This window comes from Lissotriton helveticus, chromosome 1_2, assembly GCF_964261635.1.
Source record: "Lissotriton helveticus chromosome 1_2, aLisHel1.1, whole genome shotgun sequence".
In the NCBI taxonomy this organism is placed as follows: domain Eukaryota; kingdom Metazoa; phylum Chordata; class Amphibia; order Caudata; family Salamandridae; genus Lissotriton; species Lissotriton helveticus.
In genome coordinates this window covers 130,777,586-130,797,702 of record NC_136058.1, presented here as the reverse complement: position 1 = coordinate 130,797,702, position 20,117 = coordinate 130,777,586, and the positions used below count along the sequence as shown (strand labels likewise).

At 41.0% G+C, this 20,117-nt stretch overlaps 1 protein-coding gene across 7 annotated transcripts in view; it reads right to left on the bottom strand.

Annotated features, from left to right (window-relative positions):
- Window positions 1-20,117, bottom strand: part of DAB1 (DAB adaptor protein 1) — a 964,054-nt gene that overhangs the window by 613,067 nt on the left and 330,870 nt on the right. For all 7 annotated transcript variants that reach the window (XM_078670000.1, XM_078670038.1, XM_078670055.1 and 4 more), the window contains exon 2: window positions 3,061-3,263. In XM_078670000.1, coding sequence (XP_078526126.1) covers window positions 3,061-3,127 — 67 coding nt within the window. In that variant the 5' untranslated portion in view covers window positions 3,128-3,263. The remainder of the gene's footprint in view (window positions 1-3,060; window positions 3,264-20,117) is intronic.

Here is a 20,117-nt window from a genome sequence, read left to right as displayed (position 1 = left end):
AGCTAGGGGCAAAACCTGTAGAGGCCATTTTAAATATATACAAATCCAAGGGTATAGCAATAGCTATGTATGGTTCATCTATTTGGGGCTATAGGCCGATGGAGGGGTTACAGAGAGTGGAGAACAAGTTTCTCCGCAATCTTTCGTCGGTCCCCCAATCCACTCCAACTTTTGCTGTACACCAAGAACTAGGGATGAACTATATAATGGATAAACTGAAGCTAGCCCCAGTAATCTGCTGGTTAAAAACGTGGCTTAATTCACAACTTGACCTAAATCATAGAATTATAAGGGATTGTATCTCTTTGGATGGAGCTAATAAAATCACTTGTCTGTATTATATCAAGAATTTATTAGCCAATGTGGGCTGCCAAGACCTTTATGACCACCCGGATAAGCTTGTGAATGCTGATCTGGTGCGGGTCAGAACACAGCTCCTGAATCTGTGGTCAAGTGAGCGAGAAGAGTTGGAGTTAAGAAAAACGTCCGTTAGAGCACATTATCTTTTAAAGACTGTACCTATGATGGAACCATACTTGGAAATTGTAAATAGGCCATTCCATCGTTTGCTTTTAACCAGGTTCCGATTTAATCTTATGCACTTCTTTCTAGGTAAATCACAGGGGGGTGTAAACAAAATGAGCTAGGGCCTTGTACCTGTGACAACTTTTCAGCTCAAGAAACCATGCATTTGACCATGTTCTGTGAACACTATAATGACATCAGAAAGAAGTTTTTACTTCCTGTTTTAAAGAGAAATGGATTTACCCAGGTTAAACCGGCTCTAATGTACCTCCAACTCTTAAATAAGCCTTGCAAAATCTTTTATATAGCAAGTTTTTTTGTAGCAGCTGTGAGACTCAGGAACCTACGTAATTGATTGTCTTTTTACTAGATTGTTTTATACATATATTTATGTCTTTTAAATCTTGTAGTGTATATCTTTTGTATTATAATATGAATTTTATGAATTACTCGGCCTAAATGTATTTTGTAAGGGTCTATATATGTATGTTCTGTACTTTTATGGTTTTTATTATACGAATAAAGTGATTTGACTGACTGACTGACTGCTCTGTTTTTTAAAGTTGGTATGCAATCTTTTTGTGTGATGTTTTCACTGTTTTACTGTTTGAAGTGCTGCACAAATACTTTATGTATTGCCTCTAAGTTAAGCCTGACTGTACTGTGCCAAGCTACTATTGGGTTGAGCACAGATTACTTTGGAGTTTGCTTGTGCCTTACTCTAATGGGGAATCGAGGATTATGGTTGCTGCTCAACCAGGGCTCACACCCCAGTCAACCAGTAACCCAATTTCTCACAGAGCTCCATACCAACAGAGACCAATTACAAGACTTTAGTCCTTTGCTTTGGGCAGTACAGTGTGGAAGTTATATTATGTTCATGTGGAGTAGAAACCACAAACACAGGTGCAAGTAAACAACTAAGGGTCTCATTAAGCTGTGGGTCGGACCGACTTCACCGTGGATGCGGAACCAACTCATCTCCAGTCGGCAGTCCCGGCACCTCGATTACGATGTGACCGCACATGGTGCAGTTACAAACTCCTATTTTACAATGGGTACCTGAGCAGCAGTCCGAAACCAGCCGCCGATTTTGCACATCCCTGTACCGTGTGGCAGGCACCTCATGGTGCCTGCCACACAGTGTAGGGTTGAGAAGAGGGGCATCATAGGTGCCCCCTAGGACCACAAACATCAGACGCAGAGGGATGGGGTCCTGTTAGGGGCCCCCAAAGTCACTTTCCGAATGCCATTCCATGTCAGGAATGTCGACATGGAAAGGCTGTCAGAAACCGACATCATAATCCTTACAGCAGACATGCCATCCGTAAGGAATTATGGGCACTTTCCGACTGGCAGATGGGCTCCTTGAACCCTTCGAACCAAGTCGAATAGACTTGGCCGGTTTACACTCAGACCACCGACATTGTAATTTGGCAGTTGGAATGTAAACCTACCATGTTGGTCAGTAAGCCTCCAACGAGCAGTCGGATGCTTACTGACAGACATCGTAATGAGGCCCTTAGTTATAAATAAAGTGGTGTGGTCATGTGTAACTATTATTTTCCACAATAAGGAACATATATTTACCTAGGTATCCTAAATATACATCACCCATAGAGGGAGTGAACAAGAATATGTTAACAATAACTGTAAATAACAGGGGCCTTGATTAATGGATGACAAATAATGTAAACTTTTAAAAAGTGCCACTTGTGTCAGAGAACAGAAAGAACAACATCAGACCATCTCCTCGGTGCAGAAGCCTGAGGACATTCGAATACTCTGCCTATCCAAAAAAGAGTAAACATACTTTAACATGAATTGCATCATAAATGGATGCTTAGCCCGTACTTTCTTATCATTGTTCCCATGCATCCTTCAATGCAAAAATAATTTGGGAGAAAGTAATGAATTCATAATATAACTCAAGGATCCCGAAACACCACAATGGGCATACACTGCATCTAGAGAATGCATAGTAAAGTTTGGTTTTCCAGCTAAGATTTACATGGTATAGCTTGGGTTGACTTGGAAAATTATGGAATCTTGGATCGCAGGATTCTTTAACACAAACTTCCGTCACCTTACTATAAAACTGTATTTAACAGTATTACCCTTTTCTGTGTTATCATCAATTATCAATTGGAAAATCTTGTGGCATCACTATATTATAGAGAGATCAGCTAGATTAGGGTTTTCCAAAGTTAGTCCTGGAGGGCTGGTTCCATGCCCGATTTTTAAGATAACTACACTTATCTAAATAGGGATATGCTATAAATCTAACATGGATCCAGCCCTCCAGGACCACATTTGGAGAACCCTGAGCTAGATGAGCAGGTCTATATTAATACATGCTCCAATATATATGAATACATATTTATATTGAATTGCATTACAAACCTTAACAATACTAACAGCGCAATGTGGAAATCCAGTCTCCTGCACACCATGGCAAATTCCTCATTTTTTACTTTCCCTGAAAGAAGCCTGTTTATTAGCAACTTTAACATAGAAGATGGAAAATAGTCCTACCTTTCTTTTTGGAGTCTTTCTTAGCGCTGGTTTTAACAGCCACTTGAAGTTCTGTCTCAGTTGACATCCTATTATATCCTTAGTCCTCCTCACACAGATCCCGTATCTCTACCAGGCTCATTGAGACCTCCTTCCGACAGAGTAGCTCAGCCCGTCAGATGCTATAACCCAGGCAGCATTCTTCATTCACTTTCTTTTGAGAGCTGGAAAAAAAGTAATCATTGGTCATAATCACAGATGCCTTAATCATAATACCTTGCTTTTCACACATATCTTGTAAAAAGAAAATTATGAACAATAACAACATACAACATATATTACCCTACTAAAATTTGATGATTTAAGCTACTGTTGTCTCGCCCTTTCAGCATTCTCTCACATTTATATGTTCTTTGTGCATAGAAATGCATTCACATCCCTAAGATTTTCAGATCTTTGATGCTGTATTTTATACAACTTATTTTCCTTCTCCTAAATATTGCTTCCATAGTATAGAAGTGTGTGCTCAAATGACCACGTATTTTTTCCAGCTACATCTCATATGATAACCTTTTCAGTATTCAATGAGATCACGTTTGCATTCTTTGTGATGTTTTTCAGGCCTAATCACAGGTGTATATTGACATTATAAACAACAACAAAAAAGAATGCACCAGAGAATGTACACCAAATTTGATGAGCTCAAACGCTAACCAATTTGGGAGATGATCTGAAAAGCTGCTCTGAATGAGGGGGTAACTTGGAGAGGGAGTCAGAGGTACACACAGATGCCACATTCACCCTTCTTGCAAATGCTGGATGTGAGTCTACCCTTTTAAAAGACACTAATCAAGTAGGAGACCATACACAAAATAGTTGTTGTGGTCATGTGTCGGAAACCACATTGTGTAAAAAAGTCCATCATCTTAAGTAAGTTAGAGAAAAAGATGGCTGCCTGTATGAGGTTGCAGAATGATTCATGCTCCTCAGGGTTAATCTTCATTCTAGATGCCTTAGTCCACATGAGGTGCCTTTGTTCGAGTGAGTTTAAGGTCAATATTCCAGTCCAGTATTGTTTTTAACACTGTAAGTTGGATCATCAGGTCGTGTGGCTCCTGGAGCCAGCTGCACATTCTCTGAGATTGCTATCATGGATCCAAAGAAATGAAGGGCTTTTTACCTGGGGCCAACATAACAACAAGCACACAAAGTGCTTCAAAATTTAAAAATGTATCTATATTAGCCCACAGTAGTCCCATCAAAGTGTTCATATAAAGAAAGTTATTGGGTTGAAGGAGCACTCCAAGTAATCGATAGTGTAGTGATGCATTAAGTTATATATTTTTCGTGTGTACCTTAGGAAGAGTATGGACACCATAATGTGTTGTTCTCTTTCTGGGGCTGTGCATGCTTCCTAAACACCCCCTTTCTTAGGGAGAAGTATCAACCGAACTCTACCAGGGTATTGAATCAGTGTACCCAGGAGAGGTTTTTGTCTAGGCAACCATGTCTTTGCCTTCTGTGCCCATTAGACTGAATGAACTCTGCATCCTGAAAGGTTGCTCGGCAGACTAGTGCAATGCAAAAGTATGATCTAAGTGCTGTGGTTATCTTATGACAAATCCAGTAGGCCTGCCTTTTTATAATTGAGTTTGGTTCCGGCACATATGGGTTCATAATTGGTTTATGATTTTAAGTCTGCTGGCACACAACGATTAAAGGCACCTCAGATCTACAGGGTCTAGACTACATTCACGTGGATAGTTCGTCACTGTAACCTTTCTTGAGTGAGCAGCTCATGTAACAATGGAAACCTTTTATAATGACTTCCCATTAGATTTTTCACCTGGCATGTTGTCTGTATTTGAAAGGTTGCACATATTGTTTAGTAGTTTTTTCTGTGCATTACACTACTCATTAGAAATTGATGTTTTGAGTGTAATATTTCCATTGATAATTTATGATTTTATACCCATGACACCTCCCTGAGTCAGCTTTGGACCGCTCTGCCTCGCTACTCAGAGAGTCAAGTCCTGAAGGTGGCTTCTGGTTTCCAGTCTGAGGAACCACAGTTCTGGGGCCCAAGTACACCAGAGGCAAAAGATCCTGAATGGCATTATTAGGGCCTATTAACTTCTCATTGCCCTGAGGACCACTATCCGGTATTTCTCACACTTTTAATCATTATGAAAGATAAGAAATAACTATTTCCAGAAAGAAATTAATGACTGAACTGGCAGTTTAATTTCTTCAGGGTCCATTTCCTAAAAGTTTTTTTAGAATTTTCATTCAGCTTGCAATCTCCACCCTGAGGGATTTGCATTCTAAGATACCATCTGCCGCAACTAAGTTTCTGTCATCATTCAATAGGTGCCCATTTTGGCATTCAAACCCTAGTCAAGGAATGTATCTAAACTCTTGATCTACACCAAATTATCACCTAAATTGAAACTACTAAATATATCATGGGTGAATAAATTTTAAAAAAAGTCTATTCTAAGGGTCTTACTTGCGTAATGCTATAACTCTCATAGGAGATATTTGAAATTGTTTAATAAAGAACATGAGTATTTCAGAAGTCAAAATATGGAGGTCCCCAGGTACTCTCTAAATGGCTGAGTCCAAACTGTGGTGGCATGGTGAGCAAAAGAATGACGGATTTAACCCAGATCCATTGACTGGGGGTAAATATTTGATTTGCTCCGCATTACGTCCATCATCTGTGTGTCTTTTGCTTTCTTGCCCAAAGTGCGCCGGGTATGCCCAGACGTGGGTCCCTGGCTCACTGTGCCACTGCATTTGAACTAGACTGGCTGAAGACGGGTGATGCCCCGAAACCGGTCCAAGGATGGTTGTTTCCAGTCCAGGGAGGACCTGGCTTGGTAGTTCGGCCTGGACTGTTCACCTGAGGCACAGGGTCAAGACTGATTTGCATGTGGCTGGGTCCAAACTGGAGTGGCTTGGTGAGCAAAAGAACAATGGATTTAACCCAGATCTATTGACTGGGGGTGAAAGTTTGATTTGCTCTGCATTCCGTCCATCATCTTTGTGTCTTTTACTCAAAATAAATGTCCAATCATGGTTAAAGAAAAAGATACCAGCTCATTAGGAACTGTGCTGTCAAAATGAGCAGTATATTGGTTCCATTCTCCATACCAACTTTGAAGAGGGCATCTGGTATGTTCTATAAACAGATGAAGGTGATCTGTTAACCTAAACTTTTGAAGAACTCTATTTTTCAGGTATATCCCTCATTTCTACCAAAATGTTAGATCAATTCTCCTGGTAGCTGGGTTACTGAACATATATAAAACTATTCTATTTGAGGAATATTGCCTTAATAATACAGTCTCTTTCTTTTTACTTTGATATCACTTACTCTTGCATTCTGGTTCTGATTCACAGTTTTTTTCTGTAAGTCTATGTGTCTTACATCAGGCTCACATGGGAACTACGTATGCATTTCCAGGACTTAGACAATCTTATTTAAAAAAATATATTTATATGCTATTTGATGTTAATCAGGCCTGGAAATTCAGGAGTAATTCAGTTAACACAAAATTAAGTTTGCATTTCTAAAGGGATGCACCAAGATCTGCACCTGGTGCCCTTTCCAGAAAGTGGATGAAATTGTTGCAGCAGAAGCCCAATACACTTCCGAACATTCCCTTAACACTCCTACTGGGCCAAATGGGTAGGATTTCTACTCAGGTTCAATACTTCTCCCAATAGACCTTTCTTGATTGTAGTGAGGGGTGAGGAAACAGGTTGTCCAACTGTCAGCTACCCAATGAGGACCATTAATTATTGGACAACTCACAAATTGGTAATCAGGTTTAGGTATATTTCTCTCAAAACCATGCTATAGAAATAAAGTATGGCAAATGATAGACCGAACCTCCTAAAGAAGTTTAGTCTAACAAGAACCATTCAAACCAAAAGCTCTGCTGTGTCTACACAGAACTAGGACAAAATAACCTGATGTTCTGAAAATAATCTATAACCATCTTTATTATACATTTAGAAATTAGGACAGTTTCTATAAAAGAACATTAGACATAATAAAACTCAGACAACATTATAGAATTTGGTTGTTGTGTTAAAGATCCAAAATAAGTGCGTATAAGTAACATTTTAAGATGCTGTCATGAATCTAACAGTTCAAAATATAAAACCACACTAGTTTAAATAATCTATCCCTAAATAAAAGAATACATAAGAGGTTGGTTTTAGACAACAATACAATTTCTATCACATGAAATTGGATCTTGAAGGTTCTCTTAGCATAGGCAAGGGGATCAAGGTACAGTCCACTAGTAGAGAAGTCCATGGGAATGGGCAATTGGGAACCGAGAATACATTAGGAAAGTTCAAGTCTGATTTCTGACCTAACTGCTCCAAATCACCCGACAGGCAAGTTCATCTGCAAGGGCAAAAAGCAAAGGGGCATAACAGAGTGAGTTCGGCAGGTAGGTTGAAGGCAATGAAAAGCTGTGGCACTCTTGAAAATCAAGAGCACTAGCAGGCCGTAGACTTTTTGTTATAATATTCCCAACATGGACTGACCAGAGGAGATACTGCTTGAGGCCTAGGATCTTGTTAAATTTTTGTGTCTGGCTATGGATATGCAGTACCTGAAAGGAAAGCAGCCTGATGACTGTAGATGTTCATTCTACAAAGACCACAAAATCAAATTTTTGGCTATAAAGCAACTTGTGCCCTCCTGGGTCATGTGACGATGGGCCTTTCTGAAGGAGCACAGAGCACTGCGCCTGTTTTTTGCACCTGGAGGGTGTAAAGTGAATTCACTTAATCCAATATTTCTCAGAGTTAGTGCTATATTTCCAGACAGCTCAGCTCAGAAACAAGAAGAGGCAAACCTTGCTCACAGTAGCATCTGCATTCCTCTGATCTTTTTATGAAGCCCTATCATAGGTTTTAAACAGTCTAATAGTTATTTTAACATTTTAATGTTTTCAACTTTTTAATTTATCCTTCTTAAGTTTGGGAACTTTTGAGTAAGCAACTGCAACAACTTTTGCATTTCCTAAAATGTATCATCTCATTTGCATAGTATGTATTTCTGTATTTAACATTTGCTATTTAACAAAGTGTGCCTGGTTTTAGTTAAAAAGGAAAATGTAGACATTGTAACCCAATTTCACAAAAAAAAAACTGAGCAAATAGTCCCTTTCATACCTGTCCAACGGACAACAATGTCTTCCAAAGAAAACGCCACATTGCGGCCCGTATTTTATATTGAGGTGAATGGACTGAGCTACAGGACTTTTCTGAAACATTTATTGCCCTTGTCACTCAAGCAGGCTACTAATGCAGGCACTTTTCCTATATTAAACAACTACTAAAACCAATTTCCAAGGAGGGCTATTAATAGTCAACATTCAACATACGCCTCTGTTGCAGTTCCAGGAAACATCAATGTACATTTTACAGCCTGCCCTTGCTTCCACGGGGCGAGTATGCTTTCCAGTGCTGACCACATTTCACGTGAATTTTATTCAAATCGGAATGGCAGTCAAGCTGTTCTGTACAGCAACAGCTTTTATTGTCTGCTTCAATCTAGGTCAATCCTGATAAACGGCAACGGTGGAAAGTGCTAGAACATCTTTTATGTCCTTTAAGTAGCCCTGCTCAATTCTTTACATCATTGCATACATACAGCGCTGCTATCTGCCTCAATTTGAAAACCCATCATCTAGTGCTTATCCATTTAAATATTTTTATGTGTAGTCAAAGCAGAGCCTCAATTGTGATTTGTTGGGTATACAACTCGGGTTTAGCGGAGAGGACCGGTTGTATGTTTATCTGACAAACCCCCTGCTGCCCACAATTATCCGATCTGACGTGAAACGCTTTCAGATGCAGCGCGGGCAGCCCAGTTCGATTTGCAAACGATTTCTGGGATGTTATCCTTCGCCAGAAAACTATATTAAAAAAAACACGAAACCAAACATGTTTCCACTGTTTGCAACAAACACACACAGGTACAAATAGCGCGTCGAAACGTAATCGTCTTACTCTGTACTACTGCAGAATGTCTGAAATTTGACATGTACATTATCAACATCTGTAATGTCCAGCATACTTTCCTAACTTTAAGCCGCTATCGTTTTGTCCCATTAAACATGTTTCAACTTGTGTCATTTCTGATGTAGATCACAGGGGTGTAGCCCAGGCCCCTGCGGCCGGGAGGTGGGTTGTTTGGGGCAACTCTCAAGGCTCACGCCAAACTTTTAGGGGAGCCCCATTCAGCCCAAAGCCAATGTATATTTGTGAAATATGGGAGACAGAGTGGCCCCTCACCACAGGGGATGGTCTCATCATTATGTGATTTTGCCTTACGCCACTGGTAGATCATTTTTTAAATCTCTTAGATTGGTAGTTAATAATTATTGCTCGCTTAAGAAAAACTGTTTAAACTGCTACCTGCACTTCAGTGATATAGGGCCAGATGTAGGTAATTTTATTTTACCACTTCTTAAATACCGAATCATACCGATTCGGTATTTAAGAAGTGGTAAAATAGAGGGGGGGGGAGATGTAGGTATTTCAGATTCGGTAAATACCGAATCGTTAAGATTCGGTATTTACCGATTCTGTAAATACCGATTCGGTATTGCCCATTGATTCCTATGGGCCCTGAAGCCCATAGGAATCAATGGGCAATACCGAATCTGTAATTACAGATTCGGTAAATACCGATTTTAGCAAGGGTGCAGGGGGTGTCACTTTGACATCCTCTGGCACCTCAAAAATAGGCATGTGCGCCATGTGGCACACAGACATGCCCTAAGGGCATGTCTGTGTGTCACATGGCACAGATGTGCATGCACACATGTGCATGCACACCTGGATTCAGTATTTTACCACCCAATTGGATTGGGTGGTAAAATACCGATTCTTAAAGCCCTGTGGCACTCTAACATGCGCCAGCTACATCTGCATTTACAGAATCGGTATTTTACCGAGTCTGTATTTACCGATTCGGTAATTTTACCGAATCGGTAAATACGGAATCGGTAAAATACCGATTCTGTAAATGCATGCCCTACATCTCAAAATGCAATTACCGGTCGGTAACGGCCGAATTCGCCCGTTACCGACCGGTATTTGGCCACCTACATCTGGCCCATATTCTTTTAGGATTTTATGAAATGTGAGTACGTAATGAAATACATTTTCTTAAATGCCGTGCGAACAATAAAACAAGGAAAAAACAAAGACGAGCTGCAAAAATAATTCTTGATGATTTTTTTTTAATGCTGTGTTTAACTCCCTCAACTTAATCATGTCTAACCTCATATAGGAGGACATCCGCTTCCCTGGGTTCAATCTCTGAACAATCCACAGACCCCACCCAACATAGTCCAATAGTTTCACCGCCCAGGCCCCCATGTTCCGGTGGGTGTAGAGGAAGGAAGCCCTACAGATAACCAAGGCTCACATGGCACTGTCATTAGATGGTAAAGACGTCAGGTTTATGCTAAGCCCTAAAGCTACCTGATTTACTGAAGTAGTAATTTCCAATCTAATACAATGACATATGGCAACAGTGCATTTTGTATGACATCACAAAGACAGTGCAAGTGACAGAGGAGATCAATGAGCGTATGGAGGTTAAGGGTACGGTACTCAGAGATGACTTGCTATACCCAAGTGCTATATTAAGGCCATAGTACTGTGAGATAACTTTTTATACCCTGTTGCAGTTATAAGGGCATAGTCCTCTGTGTGGCTTGCTATACCCAATTTCTTGTATAAGGGCATGGTACTCTGAGATGGCTTGCTATACCCAAGCGCTGTTATAAGGGCAAGGTACTCTGAGATGGCTTGCTGTACCCAAGTGTTGCTATAAGGGTATGTTACTCTGAGATGGCTTGCTATACCCAAGTGGTGTAATAAGGGAATAGTACTCTGAGATGGCTTGCTGTACCCAAGTGCTGAAATAAAACGCAAGTACTTTGAGATGGCTTTCTATACCCAAGCGCTGTTATAAGGACATAGTACTCTGAGTTGGCTTCCTATACCCAAGTGTTGCTATAAGGGTATGGTATTCTGAGATGGCTTGCTATACCCAAGTGTTGCTATAAGGGTATGGTATTTTGAGATGGATTGCTATACCCAAGTATTGACTATAAGGGTATGGTATTCTGAGATGGCTTGCTATACACAAGTGTTGCTATAAGGGTATGGTACTCAGGGCTCAAATAAATTCACTCGCCCGCTTGCAGTTGCGAGCCAGATTCAATTAGGGCAACCTATTTTTAGGTCCTACCCGCCCTTTCTGACTTTTGTCCTCTGTCTCTGAAAGCAGAGCAAATGTGACAATATAGCAAGGTTTAAAGGCATCGTTATTGCTCATGAAGTCAATGAGCAATAATAATGCCTTTAACCCCTTCCGTGCTCATGACAAGCTCAGCTCGTCATGATGCACGGTGCTCGTGTGCACATGACGAGCTGAGCTCGTCATGACCACACCCATTCCTATTATTGTCCAGCACAGGAGAGGAATATCAATAGCAGCCATGAGGTTAAATCATGTTAACTTGTCACATTTTCTCACAGAGGTCAAGAGCATTACAGTTCGGTCGAGTATTTTTTTTAAGTTACTAGACCTGCAGATCCAGTAACAATTTTCAGATATTTCGAGCCCTGGTACTCTGAGATGGCTTGTTATACCCAAGTGTTGTTTTAGGGTATGGTACTCTGAGATTTATTTTATTTATTTTGAAAGTCTTATATAGCGCGAACTTGACCCAGGAGGGCATCAGAGCACTTTACAATTTGAATAGGTATTGTAAGACTATACATGAAACAACAAGATAGTCATGCAACATAGTTAAGGTATGTGCGATACAGCCCATGGAGAAGAATTTTCGATAATATTCACTACATACATGAACTTGGCAGACAAATGCTGAGATTCAAAGGTGTCTAGCAATCTAATTGTCAATCAGGTTGCATTCAATGAGCAGTGGGCCAGAGCTGTTTTATGGCAGGAACTTAGCCATTAGGATTTTTTTAACTTACTTTTTGAAGGTAGTCATGGAGGAAATTTGTCAAACTTCTGGTAGAAGAGAGTTCCAGATCTTTGGGGCAGCACCTGAGAAGGTTCTGTGACTCGTTCTCATTTTGTGGAAGATCTGTGGTTTTAAGAGCAGTTAATTTGCATTTCTTGACTGTCTGCAACCTCCAGATAGTTCTAGTTTTTGAGCTTGATACAAGGGAGTCTTGAGATGTAGGGCTTTGTGAGTCATGCAGGCTATCTTAAGCTGTATTCAGCCTCTTAAGGCAGCCAGTTTAGGGATTTGAGGGCTGGAGAGATGTGCTCATTTCTTTTTGAACCAGTGTATCAGTCTAGCTGCTGCATTAATGAACGTCTTTAGTGGGGCCAAGCTATATTTGGGAAGTCTACAAAGAGTAGAACTACCATAGTATACCCTAGGCAGCACCAGAGCTTGCACGGCCATCTTAAAGTCCTCTTGTGGAAGGAAAGGTTTTAGATTCCTTAGTGAGTTCATCTGGTGTTTAGTTCTTTTGCTTACATTTCTAATATGATTCTGCATGTTCAAGTGCTCATCCAGTGTGATTCTGAGGGATTTCGCAGAGTCGATAATGCGTGGAGTGCAGTTGAAAGCCGTAAGAATTTTTATCCAGTGGTCAAACTTGGGGGTGTGATTAGGCAGAGAGAGGAGAAGGTATTCCATTTAGGAGGTGTTGAGCATGAGGTGGTAGTCAGTTAGCCAGTTTTGAGTATACAAAAGGATAGAGTTAAGTGAGATGAAGTCTTCAGGGGAGGTGATTTTCAGATAAAGAGGAGTGTCATCCGCATAAATATGGAAGAGGTGGTTCACGGAATACAGAGCATTTGCCAACGTTTCTAGGAATAAATTGAAGAGTATTGGTGATAGTGCTGACTCCTGTGGAACCCCCATAGACACTGAGGAGGGCTGGAATAGGGATTGCTTTATCTTGCCTTTTTGTGATCAATTATGGAGGAAGGAAGTAAACCATTGCAATACCAGCCCTGAAAAGCCCATCCTGTGTTCACGGCTGGATAAGAGATTGTCATGGTTAACAGTGTCAAAAGCTGAAGAAAGGTCAAGGGGAATCAGGAGGCATGCTTTGTTGTGGTCTATCATTATCAAGATGTCATCCATAACGTGAGTGAGAGCAGATTCCGTGCTGTGGCTTCTTCGAAATCTGATTGATGTTGGTCCAGAAATTGGAAATACTCCATGTGTTCACATAGTTTCACCTGTATGCGTTTTTCCAGTAGTTTATCCAGCGTGGGGATGGTGGAGATAGGCCGGAAGTTATTGAGATCAGCTCTGTCTGCATTCCTTTTTTTTTTAGAATGGGGGAGATCTGCACTACTTTTAAGCATTCGGGGATCGTGCCTTGCGACAGCGAGGCATTGATAATCATTGTCAAAGGGGGAGGATGGTATCCTTGATGTCTTTGAAGATGGGTGGTTGTAGAGGGTCTGTGAAAAGATTTGATGGGTTGATCACCTGCAGAGTGTTGTAAATATCTCTTTCGCTGAGGGGAGCAAAGGAGAACCAATAGGCATCGTTTCTGGTGCCAGTATTAGAGGGGCTGATCCGCTCATGGAGAGCTGGCGCAGCGCTCCCTGCTGATAGGAGAATAGCCCTCTTTGCATCAAGGTCGATACTGATGTTCTTTGTTTTCTCAGTGAAGAAGACTGCCAACTCGTCGCAAGATGGAAGGCCATCGGCAAGGTCAGAGGTGCTAGGTGTCTTGCTCGATTGTTGTTTAACAATTTCAAACAGTTTCTTGGGGCGGTTTTTGGCTTGATTGAGTTGTGTTTGGAAAAAGTCAGCCTTTGCTGATCTGATTTTTTTTGTTATAAGTGTTCCTTTCCCAATCTCATGTGGATTAGATGTTCAGTGGATGGTACTGATCTCCAGGGTCTTTCAGCTGACCTTAGATTGCGGCATTCAGAGTTTAGGTTGTCGATTAACCAAGGGTTGGAGATTTTGAGGGAGGCACTTTTTAGCTGTAGAACAGCGATTTCTTCCAGGATGCCAGCGATGGTTGTATTATAGAAATCTGTGAGGACTTGAACATCAGACATGTCTAACTGGGGAGTCAATGCCTTTCTACTGCGGGTTGCTAGATCCATAGAGTTAATATTCCTAAGGTTCCGTTTCCATTGTTTCATTTTCTTGGTTTGGACCCTTTTCGGTGATACCTCCTTCTTAATTAGGGAGAAGATGCAGTAACGGTCAGACCAATCACAAGAGATAATGGCATCTATTGAGATGGTTTTTCCTTTGGAGATTATGCGGTCTAGAGTTTCACCCTTGTTACAGCCTGGACTTTCTCAATATTGTGTCAGCTTGTGCTCTAATAGGAAGGTTTTTAGACAGTTTACAGCTTGATCATTTGGGTTAAACCAGTGAAGGTTGAAATCTCCCAGGAATATTCAGGCGACTAGGGTGTCATTATTGGAGGAGAGTATTTAAATGAATTGTTCAATGAAGGAAAGATTTGCTCCAGGGGGGTGGTAGAATGTATGTAATTTGCATACTGGGCGGTGTTTGGTAGAGATGTTGATGCATAGGTGCTCACTGGAGGTCAGATTGGAGGGATCAGAATGTGAGACAGAGAGTGAATTTCGAGTTATGCAGGCTAAACCTCCACCCTGTTTCATGGATCTGTCTAATCGAATTATGTAATGGCTAGGTGGGCCTAGAATGTCAAGGATAGGAGTGGACGAGCCTTTTAGCCAAGTTTCTGTGAGTAAGATGATATCAAGCTCGTTGTTATGGATGAGGTCAAAGATGTCAGCTGCGTGTTTACTCGCCGATCTGCAATTGAGTAGCACGCATTTCAATTGGAGAGGTGTGTGGGTGGTCGGAGTCGACGTGATGTTCACTCATTTGAGGGTGTCATTGTTTATAACTCTGAGGTTGTGGGAGGGTTCCCTGTTAGGGTTGGCATGGATGGTTTGGATTAAGCTCATAGGGGCCTTGCATGAATCCAGAGGTGTTGGTGCTTAGTGGGAGGGCATAAGAGAGTAAAAGAACATCAATATCACTGTTTGACAGGTCAGACTTTATTCTTCTCAGGCGGGAGGAAGTATTAGGGAGGGGTAGAGTTTTCTGGAAAAGGTAAGAGCGACGCATGTTTGAGACAGAGACTGTGCTTGTGCAGCTCAAGGGTGGGTTCCATAGTAAGCATAGCCTTCTGAGCAGAGGCAGATGTTCAATAGAGAGGGCTTTCAGATCAAGACATTAATCCGTGAGTAGGCGCAGGTGGAGAGAGATCTCTTCAAGGCGAACAACCACGTCTGAGTGTTGGCTAAAGGATAGTGGTTGCGTGGATGGTTCCACCAGAGATGTGGTATCTCTAAAGAAACTGGTGGGTCAAAGGCAGTTATGGATAGGGCAGGGGAGCCAATGATTCAATAATGTCTTGTGTAGTACAAGATTGCTTGGAGAGAAGATAGGGGGAAAGGGGGGTGAGATAGAAGTAAAGGATAGGAGGTGAGGGAGGGGTGGGGGACAGAGTGGATTGGGTAGAATCCATGTAGGGCAAGAGCCTACACTCCGGTTGAGATGGTGGACTGTTTGGTGGTATGGTGTATAGGAGATCACCCGGACAGAGAATGGAAGGGGGGGCATGATGGGATGACCAGCCACTAGGATCAAGGTGTGACCGCTTAGTGATCAGGGAAGTATATGTCTATGTAGAGCCACTACTAAATCAGGTGATTGAGATCGCTTGCTATACCCACGTGCTTTAATAAGGCCATAGCACTCTGAGATGGTTTGCTCTACCCAAGTGCTGTTATAAGGGCATGGTGCTCTGAGATGGATTGCTCTACCGAGGTGTTATAATGAATCTATGACATAATATCGACAGACAGAATATCTACCTACAAAAATATCGATACAAAAATATCGAAGTCAAAAATATCGGAGTTATATCTTCATAAAGGTAAGTACAAAAATATCGAAATTTTAATATCGTAGTACAAAAATATCGAAAGTAAAAATATTGTTTTTTTAAATGTATTAATAATACTGTAAAAATAGTTTAAAAATATATATAATTTTACAAATATTAAATAAAAACATTAAAACATATTTAGAAAATGATAACTAATACATATACATTTAAAATAAATTTAAAACTAGGGAAAGCGTTGGATAGCGTAGGGGTAAAAATTACTATTCCAACTCCAGAGGGTGCAACAGTAGGGAAAGCGTTGGATAGCGTAGGGGTAAAAATTTCTATTTTTTTGATATTAGTAACATACATACCTTAAAAAAAACGATATTCTGTCTGTCGATATTTTGGATATCGATATTCTATACCATCGAAATTAAAACATCGATATTATTGTATATCGATATTTTAATTTCGATATTTTGTCTCACTACCGTTATAATAAGGCCATGGTTCTCCGAGATTGTATGCTATACTGAACTGACTTTATAAATGCCTTCAACGCTGAAATGACTTGCTATACCTTTATAAAGTTTTACACTGGGAGTGTGATACTCCATATATAAAGTGGCCACCTCACCATGTGGCCTACATGTGGGTGTTATTAAGTGTTCTGTGAGTAACAGTGGCATCTTCCATTCAAACTGCAGTGACTGCAAGTACAATCCACCCAGTCACTCACATGCTTCTTTCTCGTTTCAACACTGCTCCTCTTCCTGCTGGTCAGGGAGTGTGGAAGAGCTGAATATAGAAACGGAAAACATGAGGCCTATATGTGCTGAGACTTCACTAGAAATTTGTAATACGCTATTACAAGAAAGTAATGACATCATTGTCTTATTACAGAAGTGTTTTGACATAGCAATGCTCCTGTAGCAAGAAATAATTGACATCACATAAGAAGATTCATGTCTCCCACGTATTATACATAGAATGGCAAATGTCTGTATGTAATTTGGGCACAGACTTTAATCACCAATTCATAAGTACAAAGAAATGTTCATTCAACATGTTTGCTGGAATCCATATAGTGAAATGATCTCTTCACCACAGGTGTAAATTTAATCAAAACAAACCCGTCTCAGAGACGAAGTGGCATACATGTATCATCCAGGATCCTATTGTACAGTTCATTTTTGTAAAGATTTGATGTAGTCACTGTGCAAAAAAAGAAACCAAGAACTCCCACCATACAATGAATCAAAATGAGAGCAAAGCAAGCAAGGCAGACTCTGTGCTCTAATTAAATCACATACAATTTTCTATTCAGTCGATATTTGGCTAATTGTAAGGATGACATCTTACAAAATGCCAAGCGTTCATTATTAAGAGCAAAGTATTATGTGCTGCATCGTGGGATTAACTGTGGCTTATATGGAGTTGCTGGTGAATTTTAGGTGCACTACCATGCAAGCGTTTCCTGACGTTATTGGAAAAGTGAAATGCATTAGTGTGACCTTTTAGATGCAGTAGGGTTGGAAAAGCCAGGGTGCTTTCCATAATCTTTAGGGATTTTGGGGCCCTTGCGCCACGTTTACGCCGCTGTTGCGTCACGCAAGGCGGCGTAAATGTGGCGCATCCCTACGAACAATTTACAACGTGACGCATCTAGGCAGATGCGTCACGTTGTAAAGCCCTGCGCCGCTTGTGGGCGTTCCGGCGCAGGGTGGGCATTCCGGGGCAGGTGCGCCTCGCAAAAGTGGCTGAGTGAAATCTATAAGATTTCACTCAGTCACTTTCAGGACAATGCTTCGTCAAAAGCCTGCGCCTGCTTAAAGCAGGCGTAGGTCTTGACGCAGCATTGTTAAGATGGGGCACCCCCGAGCCTTGCTGGAGCTGCGTCGCGCTTGCGACGCAACTCCAGCAATGCGCCACCTTGCCGGCACAGATGCGTCACGCATCTGTGCCGTTTTTCCCCATGGTGCGCCGCATTGTAAATGCGGCGCACCATGGGTGGCGGAGCTGTGGCGCACTGTGGCGCACATTAACTGTTAACATAAATCTGCCCCTTCGTTTCTGGAGTGAAAGATGAAGAGAGACGCAGACATTACTCACCTAGACATGAACAGTTTACCTGACAGTTCAGAACCACGTCCCTCAAACCTGGGCCGGACTGGCCATACTGGGCATCGGGCATTACCCCAGGAGGCAGGAAGGGGGTTGGCTGCTTTGGCAGTTGGGGGGGTTGTTATTGGTGGTCAGTTTTGCAATTGCCTAGACGGCTTTGGGTTCCTAGTCCGGCCCTGCCTCAAACCTAGGAACAAGTGTAGACCTCAGTGACAACATAAACTACTGGAGGCAGATCATGTTTTAGAAGAAGCAAGGATATGGTTGGTAAAAAGCATTGGGAGCAAGGCAGAGACAAGCATCTATATTTTTCTCTGAATGGACCTCCAGAGCAGGACCATTAATGGTAAATACAATGAGTTAATAAAACTAACCTCTGCCATCTATGTAAAGTTCTCTAGTACCTTCGGGTCACGTTCGCGCTATATAAAACTTTATATATAAATAAACTTAACAGCCATGATGAGCACTTCAGCTTGATGTCAGTCAAAAAAGGCCACAAGTTTGTAAGTCCTGGGGAACTGCTTTTACCAACCCCTTATGTTTGTTTTCCTTCACAAGTTTCTAAAAGTAATTAATTGTGGGGGTGTGGGATACTGTCTAAGTTCTGCTTTTGGACCCTAATTAAGTGTGTTTTAATCTTGGATTCTTTACTTGCTCAACAATGTGTGGCTCTCAGAAAAGTATTTCATCACTCTGTCCACTAAATGAAAAATATAGGCACTGTACCTAGATTTAAAAGATTTAAAAAACTAACCACTGTTCGGCATGACACAAAACAGCCAACAGCAATCAAAATGGGGCAAAATGTGTACTCTGTTGCAGTAATGCACAAATGGGATTGAACATTGTGGTCTCAATTTAAATATCGACCTTTTGCTACTATTAATTTGTTTTTGCGCACTGACTTATGTACGAATAGGTTGATTGACAAAATAATGGATCAGAGTAAGTTGCAATCTGACCTACCACAATAATATTAATGAGGTAAGTCACAAATCCCAATTCACTCCAATTTATTTCCTTTACAGTAACAATAGCCTGCTACGGTCAACTGGCCACCATATCTGTGATTGTATTTAGATAAAGTAAACTTTTCGTAAAGATATTGCAGCCAATTTTCCTTGCATTTAAAGAAAAATCAAAGTTTGCATGAGAGTAGGCAGGGGTCCCATGGACCAAAACCTACTCGCTAACAAACTTCTTTTTAAAAATTCACAAATGGGTAATGCATTCCAGGGACACCTTACCATTTGCAAATCAGTTACTACCCCAACTCTGGAGTCTGTAATTTTTTGCAACTTGACTACAGTTGCAAACCATTGATAGATCGTTTACAAATTCACATTGTAAGAGATGCCGCCTTCAACATTCTGAATTGGTATCCATTCACAATGCCATGTTGTGATTCTGTCAAACTTTACCAACTCCTAAACTGGGATTAGAGCATAGGGATGAAATATTTAGAGATCACAAATGCTTCTATTTTGTAAACCTCAGTAGTTGTGACCGCACAATTGGGTAGTACATCCGGCCCTTGATATGCTACCTCATAGGATGAGCCTTATACTGTAATGGAATTTCAAAATGATTTTTGAACAAGCAAGTTTCAGGTGTTCCCAAATAAGAGGATTGTTTGGTTGCACACATATGGCAGTTTAAGAGTTCCACATAGTATGATGACTTCAGCTTCTGTTGGCAGCCGTAGTTCTGTAGATCTGCCCTAAAGGCTAAGTTGTGACTCTGAAACTAGGAGCATTGAGTTCCCATCCCAGTTTCCTCACTTTCCCAGTTCACATTTGTTCATTCATTATTGTGCCATACGCGACATCATCTAGAAGTGATTCAATTTTCAGTATGGACTGTCGAAAAGCTCTCTCAATAAAAGGAAAAGGAATTCTAATATTACTTTTGGAAAGTAAATATTGCAGGTCTCTTTACTGATCATGAAAGTTATTAAATACTCTTACTAAATTCCTATTCACACATACACTTCTACAAAAGTGTTTATT